Raw genomic sequence first — 22,607 nt, forward strand, 5'->3', positions numbered from 1 at the left:
CCGCAGCCCGACCAAAGCACCGTATCGATTGGAGAATGGCTACAAGCACCTACGAACACGACCGCCTGAATCTGGTAAACCGCCGAGCTTGCGCCTCCCTGAGGTACGAGTCCGCCTGGAATTTTGTTCTTCTGGCCTAGAGATGCATAGTGCTAGCCCCCCCGGCGCCTTCTATCAACGAGAAGAAGGCTTCGGTATCTTCAGAATTTCCCGAGTGCGATCCAACGAGGACGGTCGCTTCGCTTTGACGCAGCTACTACGGAGCCGAAGATACTTGACGCAACCATGATGATAAAGAAGACGAAGATGATGCACGTTGTGGACATAAATCATTGGTCTGAGCGAGTCTCACGGACTGATCGTGATAAGCTCGCGCGGTAAGCAAGCCAATCATCCGACCAGTCAGTCAGTCAACCCGGACTGTTATCAAGAATGATTACACGCTGCCACGTCAGGGCACATGGATTGATAGATCAGGTGAGGTTGCGGATATTACGATGTTACTTGTCCCAAGTGAGAAATCGGGCCTGGAAGATCAAATCAGCCCTTGCAACCAACTGCAGTTTGTCTGCCCAGTCACTATAAGCCCAAAAATGGGTTCGGATGCAGGTAGGTTCACTTCTGGACGAGGCTACAACAAACATTGGAGAATCGTCAACAGCCGCCTTGTGACATACGATGGGGACAAGGAGGGGCTGGCTGGTCGGTCTCGGGTAAGTAACTGATGATCTCAGCCACCCAAAGTCAAAAACGAAGGGGGGTCCTCGCCGAAACAATGTGTCTTGATAAGGCATACGCCCTGTGTCGGGAGTCTGGAGAACTGTGAAAGATAAGTGGGCGGGTGAACTCGAGCGACTGGCTGTCATCAGAGGAAAGCTACGATGGTAGCACGCAACTACCGAGTCGTTCGGAGTATCAACAAGATACTAGGAGACCAGGATGCGTTGTCTGAATCCGGGTATAATGACCGTCTATCGCGTTCCCCGCAATGACCCGGTTTTTCCGCCAGCGCCCAAGAAGCTCTGGCCACCATGTACGAGTGAGTACGGATCCCGGTAGGCACATCCATCCCAGCGAATGAGTTGGGTGAGTTGCGAAGGAAGAGTCTCTACGAGCTGGTAGGTATGCAGGGAGGGAGTTATCGTAGTCATCAAATCTGAGTGTGTGCCTTTGTCTGCTATACATTCTGCACTCTGTACGGATTGAAACCAGCACCGGCAATGTTATATGAATGAACTGGGAGCACTGGGTGTGTGATTCCTCCTCGTACGAGTGACACACCACGCACCCCCTGAACTGAAAACAGCTGTACAGTATGCTTAACCACGGATCCGTCCGTGGAGCGTAGTAGGTTGCCAACTAGTCTGTTACCCACCGTGCGTACGTCTGTTGTCGTTTCCGAGAATGGCATACTTTCACTGAGCATGAGACGGGCCTCCAGATCCAGATCCAGATCCATAATCCATAGTCCATACACACAGTACTACATAATTCAATCCATGCCAATAAAACACCACATGAACACGTCTCTCTTGGATTGAGAGCACAAACCAACCAGGCATCTACAGGCACGTCGTTTGGTGGTGGTGACCAGATTTCGTTACTCTTTACATAATTTATTCTACCTCGCACCTGTGTTTTTTTTTGTTCCTTTGCCCAAAACCCGAAAAGAGACCAACACTGTCCAAAGCTATTATAGATAATTGAAAAAATCACACCGTCACCGCCGCCGTCACAGCCCCAACCATGGCAGGCGACAAGTCATACCTCATCGTCGGTGCAGGCGTGTTCGGGGTGTCAACGGCATACCATCTGATCAAGAAATACCCGGATGCATCAGTAACCATCATTGACCGGGACGCGTACGACGCCTCATCCCGCGTGGCGGCGTCGTGGGACTGGAACAAGGTGGTGCGGGCCGACTACGACGACATCGTCTACTGCCGGCTGGCGCTCGAGGCGCAGGACGTGTTCCAGACCGAGGCGCTGTGGAAGCCGTACTTCCACCAGACGGGCATCTACTGGATGTGCCGGGACGACTACGCGCGGGACGTGGTGGACAACTACAAGAAGCTCGGGCGGCGGGCCGACCTGGCCGCGGTGCCCGTCGACGAGGCGCGGAAGCTGTACGGCGGCCTGTTCGAGGACGCCGACTACACGGGCGTCAAGGAGGTGCTGGTCAACAAAACGAGCGGCTGGGCGGCGGCCGGCGACTGCCTGATCGCCGTGACCAAGGAGGCCCTCAAGCTGGGCGTCAAGTACGTGACGGGCGAGGTGCAGACGGTGCTCCTGGGCACCGACGGCCAGGGCCAACGACGCTGTACCGGCGTCAGGACGACCCAGGGCGACGTGCTCACGGCGTCGCACGTCCTGCTGTGCACGGGCGCGTACACGCCGAAACTGCTCGAGCTGAGCGCGGCGAGCAGCGGACACGAGGATCTCTCCGCCGGCAAGCGCATCGTGGCCGGCGGCATCACGACGGGCATGACGACGCTCGCCGACGACGAGACCTACGCGCGCTTCGCCTCGATGCCCGTCGGCGTGCAAGGGTACACGGCCGAGCAAGGGCCCTTCATCGGCAGCCTGCCGCCCACCAAGGACAGGGAGCTCAAGTGGTGGGGACAGACCATCTTCAGAAACAACCGAGAAGTCCTGCCTGGTCGAGTGCTGTCTGCGCCGCCGCCCGAGCCCGACTACGCCCAGTGGAAGGTCTCGGGACGCCTGAAGGAGGACATCAACCATGCCAACCACGTCTTTTACGGCAAGAATGGAGCGAAGTGGAAGATGGAGAAACATCGAATTTGCTGGTAAGTACCTAAGCCGACACCCACACACATACACATACTCTCTATCTCTTTCTCTCCATTTCTCTCTCTCTGATCTTCGACGATAGGGACGCTTTCACCACCAGCTCCGACTTCATCATCTCCCCCCACGCCGCCGCAAAGGGCTTGTACGTCGCGACGTGCGGCAACTTCCACGGCTGGAAGTTCTTCCCCGTGCTCGGCAAGTACATAGTCCAGATGCTGGAGGGGACGCTGTCTCCCGAGCTCACGGAGAAGTGGGCCTGGGATCGAGAGAGGCCCGATCCTTCGGGCTTCGCAGATTATCCGAGGTGGGAGATGAAGGAGCTTATCGGGGCTTCGAGGCTGTAGTTGAGAGGAGGTGTGGCCCATTATTTCTATTGTTGCCGCTGCCGCTACCGCCGCCACCGGCTCGATCGCTTATTCCCTCGTCACAGGAGGACACAGCACACGGCACGGTGCAATGCAGGGTACGGTATTGGTATAATTGCACATATTCGTACGATACGACGTCGACACGATAGATACAGCATAGCAAGGACGGAGTACGGAGTATTTGAAATGTCAAGAGCGCGCTACTTGATCGATCAAGATGACGATCAGGTACAGATACAGGTACTTGCTCAATAGGTATCATACATGGCCCCTCATGGGCTTGCTGGCACTTGGAAAGTTGGTACTCGTACTGGAGGGAGGTACTCCTGCATGTATATGGAGGGTAAGGATCACGAGCAACGTACATTGTTTGAATGCCGTACCTCGACAGGAGTATGTATCTACTCTGTACAGTTTGATAGTCGGACTCACCTACACCTACAACTGGCATGTCGTCTTGATGCAGGATCGGGGCTCCTAACTACCTAGATGCTCATAGTCAATTCGTCACAAGAGAGGGAAGAGGTAGAAAAAAATAGACTGGACAAAGGCAATAGTGAGGCACCGAGTAAAATCTGTATTCCGTGAATGAGACCAAAGGAGTTCTAACTAGGCCATGATGAGTGACGGGTAGTAGTCAGTCACCGAGGAATCTAACCGAGCAGTAGAGTACTAGGCAAAGATATACCTCTATCTGTCTCTCTGTACCTGTGGCAGTCCTGGGCTTGAAGAGGAAGTGTTGTTCCGCTATTGTGCCAACATCGACAAAGGTTGCGGGTCTCATGCGTCTGCTTGACGAAATCCAAGGCGGTGATACGAGATCATGGTACCTCTGTTTGGCTTTTGGACATGTCGACTGACTGATTGATTGACTGCTTCGTCTCTACCTACATAGCTTGTTGGACCAGAGAACTCCATCGCTAATTTGGATATCATTTTGTGGTACGCCACATGCATTCATTCAACACGCAAACCGTGGCGTCGCTCGCAGATTGGAATAATTAACTGCCCGCCGTCCTAACCTGACACTACTCAAAATTCCATGGCGTCCCCTGCGTGGGAAGAAAGATTGAGCCGTGAATGGTCGGCAAGCACCTCCTCATCATCGTCGGTCTCACCGTCAACCTCGAAATCAAAATCTCCACGCTCGATTCTGCTGCACCTATCCAGAATCTGTTGATATTCCTTTCGTAGATCCTCCAACGTGACAATGACGCGCCGTCTCTTCTTGCTGGTCTCTGTGATCTCTTTGTTTTGCTTCGGAGCAAGTCGGTCTCTGCTTTCAGGTTCCACATCCGCCAGGATATACGCTTCTTCGGGAGCCACACAGGCCATCATGTTGATAAGAGACAGTAGTACGTGCCTCAACACGGTCGCCTGGGGATCGTGTCTCAATTTGCCAGATCGACGTACCAACTTGAGGCGATCGTAGAGAACAGCCACGGCACCGCGATAGTTTTTCTGAGCCACGCGTATTGCATATAGAATTCCAAGATAGTCAAAGCCCCCAACGGTGGTAGACCAACCAGTCCCAGCTGAAGTCTGCTTCTTCGCGAGGCCCGTCAAGTGTTGGTCGACATGACGCGCTAAACTCGGATACATGTTCCATGGAAGCGATTGTATCGTCTCGACTGCACTTTGGCCACTATAGATGGAGGAACGTGGGTTCAAGATGGCGTTAACAAGTAAGGCTACAGAGGATCTCTGCAGTGCTTGGTCTGTGAATTGTGCCAGTGCGTCATATGCACGTTGAATTCGGAATGACTTGAGTTCTGCATTGAATAGTCGAGAGAGTACTTCCGTCTTGAAGTTGGCCACAGGTTCCTTTTGGTCAGGCTGTAAGGCTTGTAGAGCTAGATGCGCAAATTTGGCAGATGCATCATACACGTGCGCAGCCTCGAACAAATTGGAGATGTGCTGTAGATAGAGCGGCATTCCATTGTTGAAACATTCTGCTTCGATGATCGACAACAGTCCGGCAGACATGGCCACAAGATGTCCAACCGCTTTGCCACATGCAAGTCCGTATGACGCTTTTTTGAAGCAGATTGCCGCCATTTGAAGCTCGCCTTTAGCCAACGCCAGTCTTCCCTTGACATAAGTCGCCCAAGGCGTGGAGGGTTGAAACTTCATGAAGTCTGTGGCTATATCGATTTCGCCCTGCTTTAGAAGATCGCACAACAGGTACACTACACCATCATCACTTTCGATGGTGTCTTTTCCTGACGCCCAGTCATCGATCTCAATCAACTGATCAGTAACCAAGTAGAGCTGGGGCTTGTCAACGGCCGGCTGTGGCCTGACTGCCTTGCCCAGAGTATCCTCAAATATGCTGACGAGTCTTTGGTCTTCTTGACTGGACGTAGACGGTCGACGGGCAGAATTAGGTAACCCATCAGTGCCGAGAACTTCTAGGGGGACGTATCGAAAACGGGTTGCCAGCCATAAGTTCCGTTCACACAGTTTGAGTAAGGGGGAAATGTGGTGGAACAGCTCCGAAGCATCAAATGAAGTCATCTTGACCTCCTCCTGGTTTAGCTCTCCTTCAACAAAAATGGCCAAGGCGAGGAGATCCGTCAGTAATTGACGCTGAGACGAGATGTAATCGCGGATGCCTGCTGAAAACAAATTGCTTCCAAATATTGTGTTCCTCAAAGCTGTCTTTGCTCTCTTGGTCTTCGTAGCCAAGAGTTCCAGAACACCCAGGAATAGTTCATTGTTCAACGACGACAGACCTCCAATCGCTTGAAGGTTGGCTTCGAGTTGTTCGAACACTTCATTAGAGATAGCCTCGCTGAAACCTATGTTGTCATAGATCTCAAATATCCTAGTGGGCGTAACATATTCCTCCCCGACAGACATGTCTTCCTCGATAGCGGCTGCCAGGTCGCAGTCTAGATCGGCGGCGAAGCTCTCCCGGAAGGTTTTGGCTGCGGCCATCAAGATTGCAAGGTTCTGGAACGGCTCGCCATCTTCCGCGCTGACCTTACGATGAGTCCACGCTTGAGCAGCCACATCCTCCAGATTGGGAATATCCTCGATTGCGTTCTGCTGCAACAATTCAACGATACTGCATTCCCTTATGGCACAGCATTTTCCTGCCATTGGAACCCACACCATGTCGCAGAACGTATCGTACGCCAATGCTAACGGAGCATTTCGACTCTCGTTAATGTTTTCAGCAATACGGTACAAGTTCCGCCATTGAGCATCTGTATCGGTAATGAAACGATCAAAGTCGAGGTCGGAATCTCCATACTTCCGAAGAGCCACCGTTGCTGCTACGATATTGCACATTCGTTGTCTTATCGTGCCCGCCTTTTGAGAAGCTGTCAATTTGACCGTCGTAGCCTCCTCAAACACAGACAGAGAAGTTTCGAGGACCATGTCCGTGTATCGTCCAGGGTAGAAAAAGAAATCCAGCCATTTTGAAGCAGGATCTTCTGGATCACCTCGGACCAAGTCGGGCGGCACATTTTTTGAGGAGGACGTCGCAGCACATTTGACCCAGTTGGCTTTCCACGAACTCGCAAGATTTCCAAAGTCAAAAGTGCAGCGGTAGAGTTGATGGTAGTTGTGATTTCGCCATAGAACCCACAGTCGGGCGGGTTGGAAGTCCGAGATGGGGTCAAGTTTGAAGCCGACCATCGACCAAATGGTGTTTCCTGAAGGATCTGGGTCAGGAGCACTCAAACGCTGATTGGGGTATCGGTCTTCCACAACGAGGTTCTCGGTAGCACCACCCTTGAGATCCCAGAACTTGAACTGTCCCCCATCTTGAGGGGTGTAGGTCAATAGAACAGGGTTCCTCTGAAGGGGCAGCTTGAAGATCTGAATGAATGCGTCCTCGGCAGGGTTGAGGTGAGTGCGATCGTTCGGGTCCCGAACAGCATCGAGAAGATCTTTCGTTGCAACAATCTTTCCGTCCAACAGATTCCAGACTCTCAGACTGTGATTTAAGCACACGGTGAACAGAAACTTGCTATCTGGCGAAGTGACCATAGCCTGAGCCGTCCTCGCATCCAGGGATGCCGCACCGTGTTCGATAGTTTGCAGGCCGCGGCGGCTGACCATGCCTCGTATCGAGGCACCCCAAGTCTTGTCATCGTAAATGTCATGTTTCCAATGTCCGTCTACTGAGCGTCGAGTGGATCGCTGGATCTTGCCGCTTGTAAAAGACAAAAACAACTCGAGGGGGCTGCTAGCCCAGACATGGTGAACAGCGTTGATATCTAGGGACGAACTGTCGAGGGGCCTGCACCAGTTGCCCAGGTTCTCATTCCGAAGGACATCGGCATCGCGGAAGGCGCTGGTCGGAAGTTGGAGGTGAAATAATTCGTTTTTGTTCGTGCATACAACAACGTGAAGGTCATCGCCAGTCTCAAGATCGGCAAATGCAACACCTCGAGGAATGATCGGGTCTTGTAGCTCAAATCTAAGGGTGTAATATGCCTCTTTCAAATCATTCTCACTGCGAGCTAGATCGGCGCATTGGATCTCCAGGGTCTTCCCGCTGTTTACCACCTTCCAATGAAACGTTCTTGGGTAGGACTTTGATTGTCGAAAGTAAATCGAACTTTGGGATGCGAGAACATGAGCGGAAAAGGACTTTTCATCCTTTGTTGAGGCATCGGCGTGGGAGGAGCGATTCACCGAGAACTTCGACTTGTTGTAGGAGCCGTTCTTTCTCGGGATTTGGAGACTGACGATTGAAGCTTGTGTCGCAGGCGTCACCTCGAAAGCGGTCTCGGTGTAGAGATTGAGCATGGTTGCATCTGCTGTGCGAGTAGCATCTGCTCTGATTGCTCGTTAGTATGGAGAAGGTGCATGGGGGAGGCCCATGTGGAAGGGGAGGCAAAAGTCTGCTGGGTTGGTTTTGATTGTCCGCATCGCATCGCAAGATGCTGCCGACGCGTGAAATGCGCGACAGGGGTGTATAATGCCAAGACGAGGCTAGTGAGGCTAGTTAAATGACTAAGCCATCATCAGCCTCAGGACTGTGGCTCAACGCTCTCGCCGCCTTGTTGGTCGTGTTGGTTGTTTGGTCGTTGGGCATGTTATACTCGAATCGCGTATCGTGCTTTTCTCTGCCTCAAAGCCAGCCCGACAGCCCAATTCAACTTCGCAATTCATAAACCCATCAGTCCATGCCTTTTGCCATCCAATCTTTCTTCGTGGTGAAGCAATTCTCAGCGCCTAGATCTCTTTGCTGGGCACACTTTCACGCTCTCCGAGTCCTTGTTCCTTTTCTCACGCATGTAGAACTTACCACCCCGCTTGACTTCTGCCTAAGATGAACAAATCCGACACGCCCCCGAACAGAATCTGGCCATTTCCGAAGCGCTCTCCCTCCTCCATGTACCACGCTGAAGTAGGCGAAGTGAGCCGATAAAGTTTGACTCCTCACGTTGTGGATCTGACCTGCCATACTGGACGACTGTTACAAGATTATAACACCAATGAGCGCAAATACCTTAATGACACTCAAATCCCCTCAAGAGTGACAGCTCTCGCAGAATGCATCTGGACAGGCCTGACCATCATTTGACTGTGGTTGCCAGGGAAGATGGTACATTCTAAAGCGTATGAGATCAATGCGGAGCAATGGCCAAAGTATTCAGGCATTAAGCTATTGGAGCTTGACACGGAGACACGTTTTCTTCACCTCGAGTAAACGGCCGAATCCAAATGTTTGCGTTACAGAATACAATATAACTGCTCCGCGATCTTCCTGAGCCTTGTGCTGTCTCATATTCATGTGGTGCCCCGGTACCAGCCACTGCGTTGAAGGAGATATTCCTTGATGGAGAATCTGTTCGGATCTGGCAAGATTGTACTCATTCCCCAAGACTATAAAATTCCTGAATTCAGGCACGAACAAGAATCAAGGTTTGCTTTTGCCTGTCCAGGACCTTGATTCTTGGAGCTAACAACGCTCTGAACGCTCTTGAGTTCTTCATCTCTATGTAAACACATTAGAGAACTTCAGAGGTAGTTTGGAGTCGTTTACAAGCAGGAGCCGGATCTGGGAGCCTGAATGAGCTATTCGTCAGGGTGATGGTACTCCCGTACCACATTCCCCGATCTGATCCAGATGTTGTGCAGTGCGTTTAGCCCGCAGCCACACGAGCTAGGGGAGTCCTCGTCACTCTTAAGCGCCAACGCATTTCGCGTTGTTTTCTCTTCGTACGGCACTCGAACCCGAAGTGGGCCATGCTATGACTGCAGCATCTAGTGCTCCTCAAGTCAGAGTAATCATTCCTAAACCGTCGTCAATATGATCCGGCTTCATGCACCCAGGTCATTCTCGCAGTGCCTTCACGCTTGGCGCGTTGATCAGGTGGTGCGTCGGTGCATTCGACGGTCCAGCGACCCAATTCACCATCCCTCTTTATGCGAAACACAAACTCGACAGTGTGCCATTGGCGACGATTCTTATCTCCAGCATCTTCCATCGCCGCACTGTTTTCCACGTGCGGATCGGGTTCGGTACAAGCTAGTCCTTTCGGCGTGACATTTTGTGAGTTTGTCTTTTCTTGAGACGTTTTTGATTTGCACCTGTTTGCCGTCATTCGCTGGGCATATTCTACACCTTTGTCTGTTTGATTGGCTCTTCTTGTACTTCTCCGGATCCGTCCAGGCGGCGTTTGGATGTCCCCACCCTCTTTTCTTCCAGATCTAACTTTTCGAGGCTTACGACCCAAGGTAGAATTTGGCTCGGGGTGTTCTGTGTCATAGACGTTGAGAGTGTGCTTGAATGGAGACACGTCGACTTTGAATTCGATCGACTGCCAAAGTTGGCGGTCTGGATGGTGGAGGTCAGCCTATTCGCAAGCTCCACTTTTTTGCGGCGAATGTTACCTTCATTGCGTTCATGATCGATCGTATAGTTATCCATCGTAATTTCCTTGAAGGTCCATAGATCGACAGAGATGCCAACGATGTTCTCTTCAATATTGAAGCTTCTGAACAACCTGCAAGGTTCAGGATCGGCTTCGTTCTCACCCTGCGGAATATGTTATTCGCTGAAACTTTGACGAAAGCATTGTCAAACATACCTTTTTCCAGAGGAGCTTTATACAATTCTCCACCAACAACTCACCAGTCACAGGATCTGGTTCCGGCGGCTCTTGTGGATGGCCTGGCAAATTTCGGTTCCAAACTTCATATTGAAGAAGACCAACACTACACCTATTTACGCGCCGAACTATAGACTTGTCCCTCCGAGAACAATACAAAGCTCCTTTGGCAAAAGCATAGTCACTGTATGACGGTCAGATGTTAGATAATTGGCTAGATAAACTACTCACTGGATTGAATAAGGGTATAGCTCTATTTTTGTCAGGGCGAGCTGAGCCGAAAGAGAGTGTAGTTTGTCCGCAAGGTATTTTCTGAGGTATTTGTTTGCGGAGAATCCGCCTGTCAGGATTACGGCCTGAGATGCGAAAACTGATTAGCTGATTTCAGAAACACCAATGCTGAGATCGCACTACTGACCTCTACACTTCCCACTTGAGATAAAGCGCACTTAATCTGGTATTCCAGAAGCCACCATATCCTTTCGAGTACCTTGTCGAAGATTTCGAGCAGGTGGTGTCTATGGGTTGTGAGCATTGTCTTCGAAACTGTATAGAAAGACCCTACTTCCGCATTCGAAGAAAATGTTCTTCGAAATCCTTGCTGGGATCATTTGGAAGGTTGACAAGCTGGAGGCGGAAATAGTCTTCCTCTCCAGTAAATCTGGCTTTCGTGCGTTTGTTGAACCAATTCAAGAGAAATGGTAAGCCGGATACTACTGTAGTTCTGTCGACCTCTGGTAGACTTGACAGCCTGGCTCTGACTTGCTCTTCAAAAGCTTCATCCAAATTCTCCGAGCCATATGGCGTCCCTGCCATAGATGAGTCACGAGAAGGGGGGTACAGTATACCTTTAATGTAGTCGGCTATGAACAACTTACCCTTGGTTGGAGTTATTTCTTGCAACACTCCCTCCGATAAGCTCTCCACGCGACACACGGTGACATCCTGGCAATTTGTCAACGCTTGATGGGCGAATAAGTGGAAACTTACTGTGGTTCCGCCTCCGCAGTCACATACGGCAACGACCATGTCAGCCTGTTCTGAATTAATAACTGAACTTTGTGCATAGCCGGGGTGCGTACCGTCATTTGCTTCTCGAAGTTCATGTCATCTAGCCTGAGATACGCTGCTGCTGCAACCGGTTCAGGAACAAACCGTATGTGTTCCTCAATTGTAATGTCGCATTCCCGTGCACCTTTCAGAATCGCATCAGACAGACGGTGAAGAGGTTTTTGAGTTAGCCAGGCAGCGGGGATACAACAGCTAAGATCCCAGATAGCGCGATCGGGACACCCCAGCGTCACTAATTCGCGTTTCCAGTCCCTTAGCAAAATCCGGAAAAAATCCGTGACCACATCGTCCACTGACTTTCCAGCAGGTAGTGTTCTGAGGAATTTCTTCCGCTGTTGCTCAAACTCAGGTCGATCGTCCAAGAAGATCTTCAGCCGTCGTACCATAGATGCACCAGAGTACCAGTCCCCGTTTTCTTCGTGCTGTTCTGCTTCGATCCCTATACTGACGTCGTTCTCCCCATACCGGATGCAGGTAGGTATCTCAGTCTCCGAGCGGTTCTTCGAATCTCCTGAAGCGGAACTGTATCTCCGAAAAGGTCTGATCTCCAGTCGTTTAAGAAAGGCAAGGCTGTGGGTTGTGCAAGATGCGACCCCAGAGGTGAAGGCTGTTCCCCAGTCCAGTCCAAGAATGATCCTGACTTCGCCAGTTGGATCCCTTTGAAATGGATCTTTTGGGCGTAACGGCAAATCCATGAGACTAGGGATCCTGATAGCGCTCTCTGAACTTCCCCTTTTTTTGGAGAGCAAATCCACCTCTGGCGTTACAAAAGACATCTGAGGCCTTATGAGTCCACTATTTGAAAGATCGAGATTGAGCACCACACTTCTGAGGAGATATTGATACTTTGTGGTTACCTCTCACTAATGCACTGGAACATGCAGGCTTGCTTTCCCGGATTACCGAAGGATCAGTTCATTGGCGGTGGGTGTTTGGACATGCGGCCAGGCAGGCAGAAATGCTTAAGTCTGCGGCGCCGAACAGGGGATGAAATATGCTATGTGCATTCATGGCCAATACCTCAGACTAGTCAAGCACCGCGATGAAACTTGCCAGCGCAGCAGCCGCTTGTCGCTAAGGCCCCAGGGCGCTGTTGCCTGGAAGCTGCATATTAAAAGTCGGTCACGTACGGAGTACTGGACGTTTGCTCCTCACCGGTCTAATTTGAGTGGCAATCATTGGTCGGGGCCAAATCGGCAACAAAGCACCGAAATCTGGCGCGTCCTTGACCTGTTCTGCTTGCATATCTCCTCTCTCAATTGCAGCTGTTAAAAGGGCTTTGACGCTCTAACAAACTAAACATTTTGGTGCAACTGAGTATAGTTGTACCCGAGGAAAGAACTATGGGCACAAGAGCCGGAGCACGATGGTCCAGGGAAGAAGTGTTTCAGCTTCTGTGCACGCTTAACGACAACATCGAGCATATCGCCCCTCAGACAGTCCCGACAGACGACAACCAAATGGAGATATTGATGAAGCGAGTAATCTCGGAAGCCTCAATGCTTTTGAGCAGGACTCTGCCATTTGACATCACTCCGTCGCGAGTTGAGAACAAGTTAAGTTCTCTGTGGGCAAATTTCGGCCCTCCGACTGGTTCCAAGCCACCTTATGCACTCTACCAATATGGGGCTTTCACGAAGACTCTACCAGGCTTAGAAGATCCTAAAAACGGATTTCCAGGTATGCTTAATGAAATGGCTGAATATCTGAAAACCCAGAAACCGTAAGGATTACAATACATTCTAGAACAGCGATCTGACATCAACTGCAGGCCTTCTAAGTCACTCCAGATTCCAATTTCACAAGTCCAAAGAAAATCTGAGAGAGTCGGTGTTCGAGACGATCATACTGATCCGATTGTCTGCAGGTGTGGGTTCAGTCACCATATCGCTTGCATCCACTGCGACTGCTGCTTCACCTGGCAGCATACCTTGTGCTATTACGATACTGGAGTTGACGATGAGCTTCCAGAGAAGCACATGTGCGATGAATGCCTCGGGGTCAGCACGATCCAAGACGACGGTAAGGAGTCTTACCTCGCATGGAATCTCACAAAGGCAGTCCGAGCGTTGAGATTAGAATCGCCCAAGATTGATAGCGGGAATCACTCGGAAGAGAAAACAGTCCTTGCAGAGTCTGAGCCTGGAAGTTATATTCTTGGCCCATTTGCCTGTCCTCGAGACGACGACTATTTCTGGGGTCCCATAAATAATGACATTAGAGCTACGATGGATGATGCGACATCAATGACTATCGAGATCGCATACTCCATGCTCGATACGGGCCTCAGTATTCGGAGAGTCAATAAAACGTTAGGCTCAGATGGCGGCGCGGCCCTTGGCAACATTCTTGAAGCTGATCGTCGAAGATTATGCCAGAACAAGCTTCGTACACTGATGTCGCAACCAACTCCCAAGGTAGGAAAGATTGTCAGAATATTGGCTGGATTAATTTCAGAAATGGTTGTGAATCTGACCTTTTACACATCTCGGAGCCGAGCTCCAAGTGTAGACGAGATTTTTCATAAGCTCTTGTTGAAGAAGATCATGGAACAAAGTAGGTCATACCAAAGCACAATTTCCTCACTTGCACAATGGCGGCAGATTCAGACATGACTGACTTGCAGTAGACGGTTTACAGACTTTGCGTGACCTGAGAAGAAATGGATTGTATTCTCTAATAGAGAAAACAAATAATCCCTTCCTGTGTTGTATCACAGAGCAAGCAACCTGTATGGCTGAGCAGGTCCTGAAAGTGCTCGATAGCATGATGCCCACAACAAGTCACGAACGACGCAGTGAAAGTGAGGCAAGGCAAACAGCGCTCAAACAGCTTTTCATCCTGATGCTCCGACTGAGAACTCATTTGGCCCTGTCCGAACGCTTGTACGAGTTGCGCCTTACACCTATCGATACGTCACTTGAAGGAGAGTCAATGGTCGACGAAATGGGTAACACAATCCAGCCTGAAAGCACAGTGGAAACTTGCTTGATGCCAGCTGTCATTGAATATGAACTGAAGAATGTAAATGTCCCCCTTGAGGATTTTCTGTTACTGTCCACAGGAGAAATCTTCTTGAAGGAGAGCCCAGAAAGCAAGCCAAAAGGACAAGTTGTGTCACCCGCGATCGTCCTGGTAGCTTCATAGAGTGCACTCTTTGGTCGAGAGCGTCATGAGCCGGCAAGAAAACAAGGAAGTCATGAAACCAATGATCTTTTTGAGCAACACTCCAAGTTCCTTCAAAAGTTCTCTGCCTCTCTACGTCAACTCGGTATGTCTACGTTCCGATTAATCGCGAACTAATGTAGAACAAATTTGGGGACTATGCTCGGAAACAATGAAACTGATAGAAGAAATTACTCCGCATAGGGTTCAAATATGCGTTCAAAACAAATCAACAAAGCAACTGCAAACCAGAGTGCTTTGTCATATCAGCAGGTTGACGCTGATTCTGTTTTAGCGGCTAGATATCAGACAAGCTGCTCATCTCTTGGAATGTTCTAAGCACCTACATAACCAACTGATCGGAGCGGCTTTGTGTGGTCACTACCCAAGGGATACAGGGTTCGAAATCCTACCGCCTTCTGATCCTCGAGAGAATTAGGGCACGAGGTGATAGTCAAGCTGCTGAAGGAGAATGGAGCAAAAGATTCTTCGTGAGTCTATTTATGAATTTTAATTCAACGCCAGTGTCAAGTGCTACGAATACATTCAAGGGTACTGCTATCCAAGAACCTCAGAAGAAGCCAGCGAAGAGGAAAATCCCGCTCATGCCAGCGCAACAGCCCCAACAGCCGGCGGCGTTTCACTATCCAACACCTTCTTGAAGTTTGGGTCCAAAGCCTTTGGGTCTTCTGTTGCTTCTCCAGGCGAAAATTCCTTGCAGAGGCCATCTGCAATCTTGACAGCAGCCTCTTTCTCTGAGAACAACTGTATCTGGTCTTCTACTAGCGTTTCATCTGCATCTTCTTCATTTGATCCTGCTCCCGCTTCCTCTTCATCGTGAGATTCAAGCTCCTCCACCACCTCCTCCTCCTCCCCCTCCTTCATACGGTTCTCTCCATTGTAGCCGAGAAGCTTGCTTTCGGACTCCCCTTGGCCCTCCTTTTCAGCATTCTGCCGACGCTGTATGATTGAAGCCAGAGTCTCCGCTGCTTCCTCGAGCTCGTCGATGTTCAAGGAAAGCAGGTCCTGCAGGATGACCATTACAAGTGGCGCTCGAGGATCAGAGAGCTGCTCGGCTTTACGTCCAGGGGAGGTAGATATGGCAGATAAGCCTGATATATTGACCGCAGGAGGGCCGGAGAAGCTGGGACGCGGAGAATTCGCCTCTGTGCTTGCGTCGGTGCTGGTATGGGTATTCGGCTGAGAATTTCCTTGGTCGGCTGTAACCAAGGATTCGGCTGGGCGGGACAGTGAGTCGATCTCGAGTTGAGATGAGGCACCAACGACCGTAGGGTTGGTGTCGGAGCCGGGACTCGTAGGTGTTGCAGTGGCTTCCTCGGTGCCAGCGCTTAAAGTTAGTATTTTCTCTTGCGATGAGATTGCGTTTGGTGGTAACGCCGAGGATTGAAGTGACGAAGGGAGTGGCTCCTGGCGTCGCACCTTCGGCATCCCTCCAGAATCTACCTTCGGTGTGTGTTCCAGTTCCACTGGATCCTCAGCGTCCGGTGCCTCCCCAACCAAAGAAGCCTCATAGTGGTCTAGCAGCGCTTTACCAGTAACCTTCTCCCCGTTTCTCTCCATCGTCTCCATAACTTTCCTCCAGTGATTTTTCAACGTCCCTTCCGAGCTATATGGCTCAGCCTTTATCATAAAATCCGCCCAGTTTCTAAGTACCTGCTCTGCTCTTTCTCTGGTAGTCTCGAACCACTCGATGTGAGGTTTCTGACACCTCGGGCAACACTTCTCCCAGCGCCATTCGTTAATCAACTCGTGGTGCGTGAGAGTCTCGGCACGCTGGGCATAAGGGACACAGTTCACCTCGAACAATAGGTTCGGAGTGTATCCACAACTTTCCGACCATCTATCGAGACGCTTCTGGACAGTGTCCGCGGTCCAGCCGATCTTGACATAGCCTGGAGAGGAATCCCGGGCGAAAATATAAAGCGAACCAGTCTCGAAGTCTCGTTTTTCAAGAGGATCGAGGAGTTTCCGGGAGACAGAGTGACCACGGAGGGGTTTTGTTATATGTATACGGAATTCGGACAGCGGGGACTGAGAAACAGATGTGGGTCCGACCGAGGTGGATCTTGCAGAGGTATTGACCTCAGGAGAACGAACATCGCGAGGTTGTGGTCGACTTCCTAAATCTAAAGATGCCATTTTGGTAGTGATTGGAGATCGCGGAGAGCCCTCTTGGTAAGGTGATAGGCTCGCACCAGTCACGGAAGGTGTTGCCTCGAGACCAAAAGACGTGGGATGATTCGCTTGATAGTGCAATGGGGTGTTAGTCGGGGCATAGTTCGTTGTAGGATGATCAGGAGTCGATGGAAACGGAGTGGAATAGGCAGGTTGGATAGAGACGCTGTTCCCAGGTGCTGGAGCAGAAGGTATTGTTGAGCTGTATCGGTATGTTTGTGAGCTCATTACAGGCGCGGAGGGTGCTGGAGCGACACCATAGGGCATGGGGGCATTGGCTTGATAGTAGAATGTCCCACCACCGGGAGCGTAATGTGTTGTAAGGTGATTGGGAGTCGACGGCAATGGAGTAGTGCTGGTTGCAGGTATGGGGATACTGCTCACAAGTGCCGGAACAGAAGGTGTTGGTGAGCTGTATGGATTCACTGCAGGTCCGGAGGGTGTTGTGCTGTCACCAAAAGACGTTGGGTAGGTGACTTGAGCGTATAATGTGCTCCCAGTGACAGGGTAGGATGCTGTACTTTGTCTAGGGATGGGAGGGACTGGAGGGGCATGATTGAATCGGCCGGCAGCATGAGTCCGGATCTCATCTTGCCATCGGAGTGCGAGTGGTGTCAAAAGATCAAAGTCTTCAATGCGCCTCCGATGACGCGCTTTACTCGTCATGCAGCAATTGCTCAAGACATAATCTTCAAGCAGATCGAGACTAGGAAGCCCATCCGAGGCTGCTGCAATGATAGCTCCACGGAGCGTGATGGCCTGCCCGATGTCGCTACACGGCCACTTGCATCTTGTCCCCTTTTGGGTGTAAAATATGCATTGGTCGTTACTTGACGGATCAAGATTGTAGAAGTTGATGAAGAAGGATACACCTGGGTGGTAAGCTGAGTGAGCCATTGCCGGTGATGATCAACAACGGCTTCTGGCTCCGTTCGCAGACGAGGACGAAGTACGAGTAGATGTAGTCCAAGCACCAGGCGGCGCGAAGAGACAGGAAGAACCATCTTGCTCTCAAATCGGAAATAGGTTTCAGACTGCGACTTGGTCCAGCGGCCATCACAGCAGGCTAAAAGGCATCAGAGCGAGGCAGAGTCGGTGATTTTGTCAGCTGAGGTGCAGTGTTGCTGCCAAAATAACACCACTAGTCCTGCAGTGCGGTTTCAAGTCTCGATAGTTCTTCTCTGCCCTGGTCCGGAATTATAGGCTGAGCGTTAACCATCCCCTACGTCGACATGGAATGAGTAAAACTAGTCAATGCCCACGCAATCCCAAGCGCCGAGGCGTTCTTTCAAACCTCAGGGGCATTTAGCTCAACTCGAATACTCCCAACACGTCGAGGCGGTCAATGTCTCGCTACCCCAAAGAAGACCGGTGGCCCCCCCCAAAAACCCTTTTTCTCTCTCGCGGTTCATCAAGTCGACTTGGTGAGCACGTTCCGACTATGACAAAGTAGAACGCAGTCATCAAGTCTCTATTATCGACAACTTTTTCGACACGGCCCAAAAAGTATATGTCTAGCTCGGCCGAGGTGATGATGGTTTTGATTGCCCGCACCGCAATGCAAGATGCGCGACGGGGCGTCAAATGCCAAGACGAGGCAGGCACTTCATACACCACGTGAAAGTCTCGCGCCCAAAATTCTAGGTATGTAGTCGGCTCAAATGCGCCTACAATGTTCTCCTCATGTTGGTACAGATACTTTTCAGATGCAGCTCATCAGCCAACGCCGTTCCCACTCTCAGCACCTCTCAAGTACTTTGGTCCCGCGGCAAACACTAGGCCCGAGTACCCCAAAAAGGACGGTTAAAGGTGGGGAGCCTTTTAAATGGTGGATTACTTTGCTCTCTACTCTTCTTCATGAAGTCCTCCGCTACGCTCAACCGAGTCATCGTCTTAATTGTTCCCTCGAACGAACCAGATGATCATAGAGTGGCCATTCGCGCACCTAAAATGCAGTTCCTCCCTTCCAAACGACAGCTGATAGATTATCTCTAGTCGATCAGCTTCGTTCAGATTCGACTTGGTGCACGGCTTGAGCCCTCCGTAGACATATAGTGATGTCTGACTTGCGCCTCTCCGTCTTGGACCTTGAGAAGGAACTCCAAGATATCTTGGTTCAGGCTTCCACACACCTTCTTGTACATCTCTGTCAACACGGTCACACCCCGGTTCTTGACGTCGTCGTCGGGCCCTCGACAACCGACAATGATCTTGTCGTGGGTGGCTGGTAGAACAAACTTGAGCTTGTGGTGGCCAAGCCAACGGTGGCAGAAGTAGCATGCAGGCTTGCTGCACCCAATGTACATGTCGCCATCCACGAATTCGTACCGATCCCGACTGAATCTGTCCGCAATCTGCAGTTCGGCATGGACCCTGGTGACAATTGATGGGCGAGAAGCCAGAGAGTCTCTGATCTCACCATTCAAGGGGTGGTCAAAATCAACAACAGCGTGAAGTGCCGATTTCATCTGCACGGGATGCGGATATGGGCTCTCTTTGCATATGGCCCATACAATCTCATACGGGCTCGTGAATCCTTGGCCAACCGACATCTCCCGAGTCTCCGGTGCACTGATTGGACGTATCCCAGATATCTTCCGGAGAGAGGGTACTTTGAGCATCCCGTCGACCACAGCATTTGTGGATGATCGCGTTGCTCCAACCCTGCCGATGTAATGGGCTAATTCTCTAAAGTCGTCATCTCGTTTCTTTGACCTTTTCCGGATCTCGTCGATATCTGCTCCTCGCATGGCGTGGCACCGGTCAACAAGGTCTGCCAATGTCATACTCGGAGGGGGTTCAGCGAGTTTCTTGAGCTTCGATCGAAGATCGCTCACTGAAGGATGTTAGTAACGGTTCTCCGAGCAACATGGCTGCGACACACCTCTTTCGCTAGGCATCTCTTGTCTCATCTGCATTCTACAGTTTCTTGCATACATTTTCAATTTCGAAATGTAAAAGTTGATGCGAGGAGTGCACCTGTCCACGACAAGGCGGAAAATCTCCTCGTGAACAGCTTTTGGCGGTCGGGATTCCAACTCCTTCAGTTTCTGCAGAATCCTCTCAGCGTAAGATATGGTCTCTTTATCCATGCCCTCGTTCGCTGCCAGCCAGAGAATGTTGCTGTGAAGAAGCTTTTGTAATGCGGCTGCAGTCACCGTTGCTCCTCCCTTATCAGTGTCACAGAGGTAGGCGAAAGAGCCCAAAAAGTCTCTGCGAGCTTCGCAAATAACGTCTCCCGATGGTTCCCGTTGTCTATGTGCATCTTTGAATCCAGCAAGGGCTTTGAACAGTGCCAACCTTGGGTACAACTTCGCGGCCACACTTTGAAACAGAGGCTCCCAGGTCGAAACCGAAGAGTCACTGGTTCCATTTTGCCCCATCGCACGAGGCCACCGCGGGGCTGTAGACACGGACATGTTTTGATGAAGGCTATCGCGTGGGCCGTTCAAATACTGTGGCGGTCTCTACCTGGCCCTGGGAGCTGGTCGATGGTTTTGAGACGCTGTCGTAGAGGTAATACTGACTGGAATTATTGCCGCACAATCTGGATCGAGGGGGGTGTCGCGATTGAGATGATACTGTCCTACAAGAACACATGGATTCATGGATTGCATGGACAAGGTCGCGGAGATGAGGCTGCGTCGGCCACAAGTTGCACCATAGGAGGCTGCCTACATGGTCAGGCTGCTATGCATACTGAATCCTGGACAGGCGGACAAGGGTCTTCATGGGTACCCAACGAGGTGTTTCCACGTGGCCGTGGTCCTTTGCGCCTAGGTGTGTATCCAACTATGGTGGTCGAATACCGGGCTCGGGCCATGATAGAAACCAGATCGATGCAGCTCTTCTGCTATGACGGTGACACTCGATTTCGCTAGTCCGTAGTTGTCATCTCAGAAGGTCCTACCTCAGATCGGAGCGTGATCATTGTCCATTAACCTACTCACATGGCGCTCTTGACCGTCGCCTGGCCGCTGCCAATTGGATCGCAATCATGAAACTCATAGAACCTGTTCATATTTTACCTGTCTAAACTCCGCGGTCCTCATGTCCCTTGGGTATACAATCAATTATAAATCACCACCAGTCGCCCTGGTCCTTCATGGCAGCCGCCACCTTGCTGAAGCCTGCAATGTTGCTGCCGGCGACCAAACTGGGGAACTCGCCCTCAGCAGGGGTGAGGTAGGTCTTTGCAGTCTCGAGACCATTCTGGAAGCAGTTCTCCATAATGTCCTTGAGCTTAGCGTCGACCTCCTCGGCGGTCCACTTGATGCGGGCCGAGTTCTGTGCCATTTCCAGACCCGACACTGCCACGCCGCCGGCGTTGGCGGCCTTGCCCGGAGCGTACCAGATAGCACTGCTCTTCTTGGACTTGCGGTCTGCCTCGAAGACGTCGATGGCTTCTTGCGTGCAACCCATGTTGCTGCCCTCGGCGATGAACTTGCAGCCGGCCTTGATCAGGCCCTCGGCCTCTTCCTTGGAGACTTCGTTTTGAGTGGCGCCGGGGAGAGCAACGTCGACCTGGCCCACGTGCAGCCACGGTCGGGCGCCGTCAATGTACTTGACCTTGCTGCTGAAGTCGGAGGTCTGGGCGACTTCGGCCAACTGCTTTCGTTCGACCTTGATCTGTGCGATGGTTTCGATCAGTCCGGCGTCGATGCCTGCCTCTGTGGTGGCGATGATGGCACCCTTGCTGTCACTGAGCGAGAGGACGGTGCCGCCGAGTTCGATGACCTTCAGGGCAGCATACTGGGCGACGTTGCCGGAGCCCGAGATGGCGACGCGTTTGCCGGCGAAAGATTCCTTGCCGCCGCTCGCATACTTGATCATGTGCTCGACGTACTGCGCGGGCTTGTCAACGTAATGTTCCCTCACGGAACCATGGCAAGATTCAGGGTAAATAAACTCACATATACCACACCGTAGCCAGTTGCTTCTGGTCGGATGAGAGAGCCTCCCCAGCTGCCTGGGAATTTTTGGTCAGTTTTGGGGTTGTCACGAACAAATGAGCTCTCCCAACGCTGAACTTACCTCCTTTGCCGGTCAAGACACCCTCCCACAGCTTCGTTTGCTTCTTGTACTGGCCAAACAACCAACCGATCTCGCGGCCGGACACGCCGATATCACCAGCTATTACACGCCTTGTTAGATTTGGAAGTTCCAGCCCAGCGGACGATCCAAGCCTTACCTGGGACGTCAGTGTCTGCGCCAATGTGTTTTCCAAGCTCGCTCATGAATGCACAGCAGAATTTTCGGATTTCATTGTCTGATTTGCCCTTGGGGTCAAAGTCTGCACCGCCCTTGCCACCACCCATGTTCAGGCCGGTCAAGGCATTCTTGAAGATCTGCTCGAAGCCCAGGAATTTCAGGACCGACAGGTTGACGGTGGGATGGAATCGGAGGCCTCCTTTGTAGGGGCCCAGGGCCGAGTTGAACTGCACTCGATAGCCGCGGTTGACTTGGACCTCGCCCTTATCGTCCTCCCACACTACTCGGAACTGGATGATGCGTTCGGGGATAGAGCAGACGGCGAGGGCCTTTTTGTACTCTGGGTTCTTCTGGAACAGGGTCGAGTTCTCGAGGGTCGAGACAAGCTCCTTGTAGGCTTGCTCGAACTCGGGTTCGGAGGGCAGGTTAGACATTGTGGCAGAGAGGTCTGGGAGACGGTACTAATAGGCAGGGTGCTGTCGACGACGAACGGGGGAGTGGTAGTAGAGAAGGATGGGAGTTTATGAAGGAAGAGAAACAGTGTAGTAGACAGTAAGGACAGAGGACAACAATCTAAGGTTCTCGAGGGCCAGATATACCAGTTTCCAAGAGGCGACAGAGGCAGAAGAAGAAGAAGCAAAAGAAAGTCTGGAATGATGGACAGGCGATCATTCGCTCATAGCACGAGTTAACGGGGGGGATTTTG

At 51.3% G+C, this 22,607-nt stretch overlaps 7 protein-coding genes across 7 annotated transcripts; 2 read left to right on the plus strand and 5 right to left on the minus strand.

Moving 5' to 3' along the window:
- Nucleotides 1-1,746: 1,746 nt before the first annotated feature.
- Nucleotides 1,747-3,155, plus strand: PV08_07992 (uncharacterized protein; the record flags this gene model as incomplete). The annotated part of the gene is made up of 2 exons (XM_016382318.1): nucleotides 1,747-2,807; nucleotides 2,894-3,155. The coding sequence occupies 2 exons, from the start codon at nucleotides 1,747-1,749 to the stop codon at nucleotides 3,153-3,155; spliced, it is 1,323 nt and encodes a 440-aa protein (XP_016233021.1).
- A 1,056-nt stretch (nucleotides 3,156-4,211) lies between these two features.
- On the minus strand, nucleotides 4,212-7,946 carry PV08_07993 (uncharacterized protein; the record flags this gene model as incomplete). The annotated part of the gene is made up of 1 exon (XM_016382319.1): nucleotides 4,212-7,946. One exon carries the CDS (start codon nucleotides 7,944-7,946, stop codon nucleotides 4,212-4,214), a length of 3,735 nt encoding a protein of 1,244 aa, XP_016233022.1.
- Nucleotides 7,947-9,451: 1,505 nt separating this feature from the next.
- Nucleotides 9,452-12,024, minus strand: PV08_07994 (uncharacterized protein; the record flags this gene model as incomplete). The annotated part of the gene is made up of 9 exons (XM_016382320.1): nucleotides 9,452-9,984; nucleotides 10,041-10,185; nucleotides 10,238-10,442; nucleotides 10,490-10,614; nucleotides 10,677-10,776; nucleotides 10,824-11,067; nucleotides 11,137-11,203; nucleotides 11,249-11,293; nucleotides 11,341-12,024. 9 exons carry the CDS (start codon nucleotides 12,022-12,024, stop codon nucleotides 9,452-9,454), a joined length of 2,148 nt encoding a protein of 715 aa, XP_016233023.1.
- Nucleotides 12,025-12,672: 648 nt separating this feature from the next.
- On the plus strand, nucleotides 12,673-14,476 carry PV08_07995 (uncharacterized protein; the record flags this gene model as incomplete). Its single annotated transcript, XM_016382321.1, has 3 exons — nucleotides 12,673-13,052; nucleotides 13,101-13,885; nucleotides 13,959-14,476. The coding sequence occupies 3 exons, from the start codon at nucleotides 12,673-12,675 to the stop codon at nucleotides 14,474-14,476; spliced, it is 1,683 nt and encodes a 560-aa protein (XP_016233024.1).
- Nucleotides 14,477-15,097: 621 nt separating this feature from the next.
- Nucleotides 15,098-17,587, minus strand: PV08_07996 (uncharacterized protein; the record flags this gene model as incomplete). Its single annotated transcript, XM_016382322.1, has 1 exon — nucleotides 15,098-17,587. One exon carries the CDS (start codon nucleotides 17,585-17,587, stop codon nucleotides 15,098-15,100), a length of 2,490 nt encoding a protein of 829 aa, XP_016233025.1.
- A 1,112-nt stretch (nucleotides 17,588-18,699) lies between these two features.
- On the minus strand, nucleotides 18,700-20,109 carry PV08_07997 (uncharacterized protein; the record flags this gene model as incomplete). The annotated part of the gene is made up of 2 exons (XM_016382323.1): nucleotides 18,700-19,526; nucleotides 19,575-20,109. 2 exons carry the CDS (start codon nucleotides 20,107-20,109, stop codon nucleotides 18,700-18,702), a joined length of 1,362 nt encoding a protein of 453 aa, XP_016233026.1.
- A 661-nt stretch (nucleotides 20,110-20,770) lies between these two features.
- On the minus strand, nucleotides 20,771-22,335 carry PV08_07998 (NADP-specific glutamate dehydrogenase; the record flags this gene model as incomplete). The annotated part of the gene is made up of 4 exons (XM_016382324.1): nucleotides 20,771-21,535; nucleotides 21,604-21,655; nucleotides 21,721-21,823; nucleotides 21,882-22,335. 4 exons carry the CDS (start codon nucleotides 22,333-22,335, stop codon nucleotides 20,771-20,773), a joined length of 1,374 nt encoding a protein of 457 aa, XP_016233027.1.
- Between the last annotated feature and the right edge of the window lie 272 nt (nucleotides 22,336-22,607).

The sequence above is a fragment of the Exophiala spinifera genome, assembly GCF_000836115.1.
Source record: "Exophiala spinifera strain CBS 89968 unplaced genomic scaffold supercont1.6, whole genome shotgun sequence".
Taxonomy (NCBI): domain Eukaryota; kingdom Fungi; phylum Ascomycota; class Eurotiomycetes; order Chaetothyriales; family Herpotrichiellaceae; genus Exophiala; species Exophiala spinifera.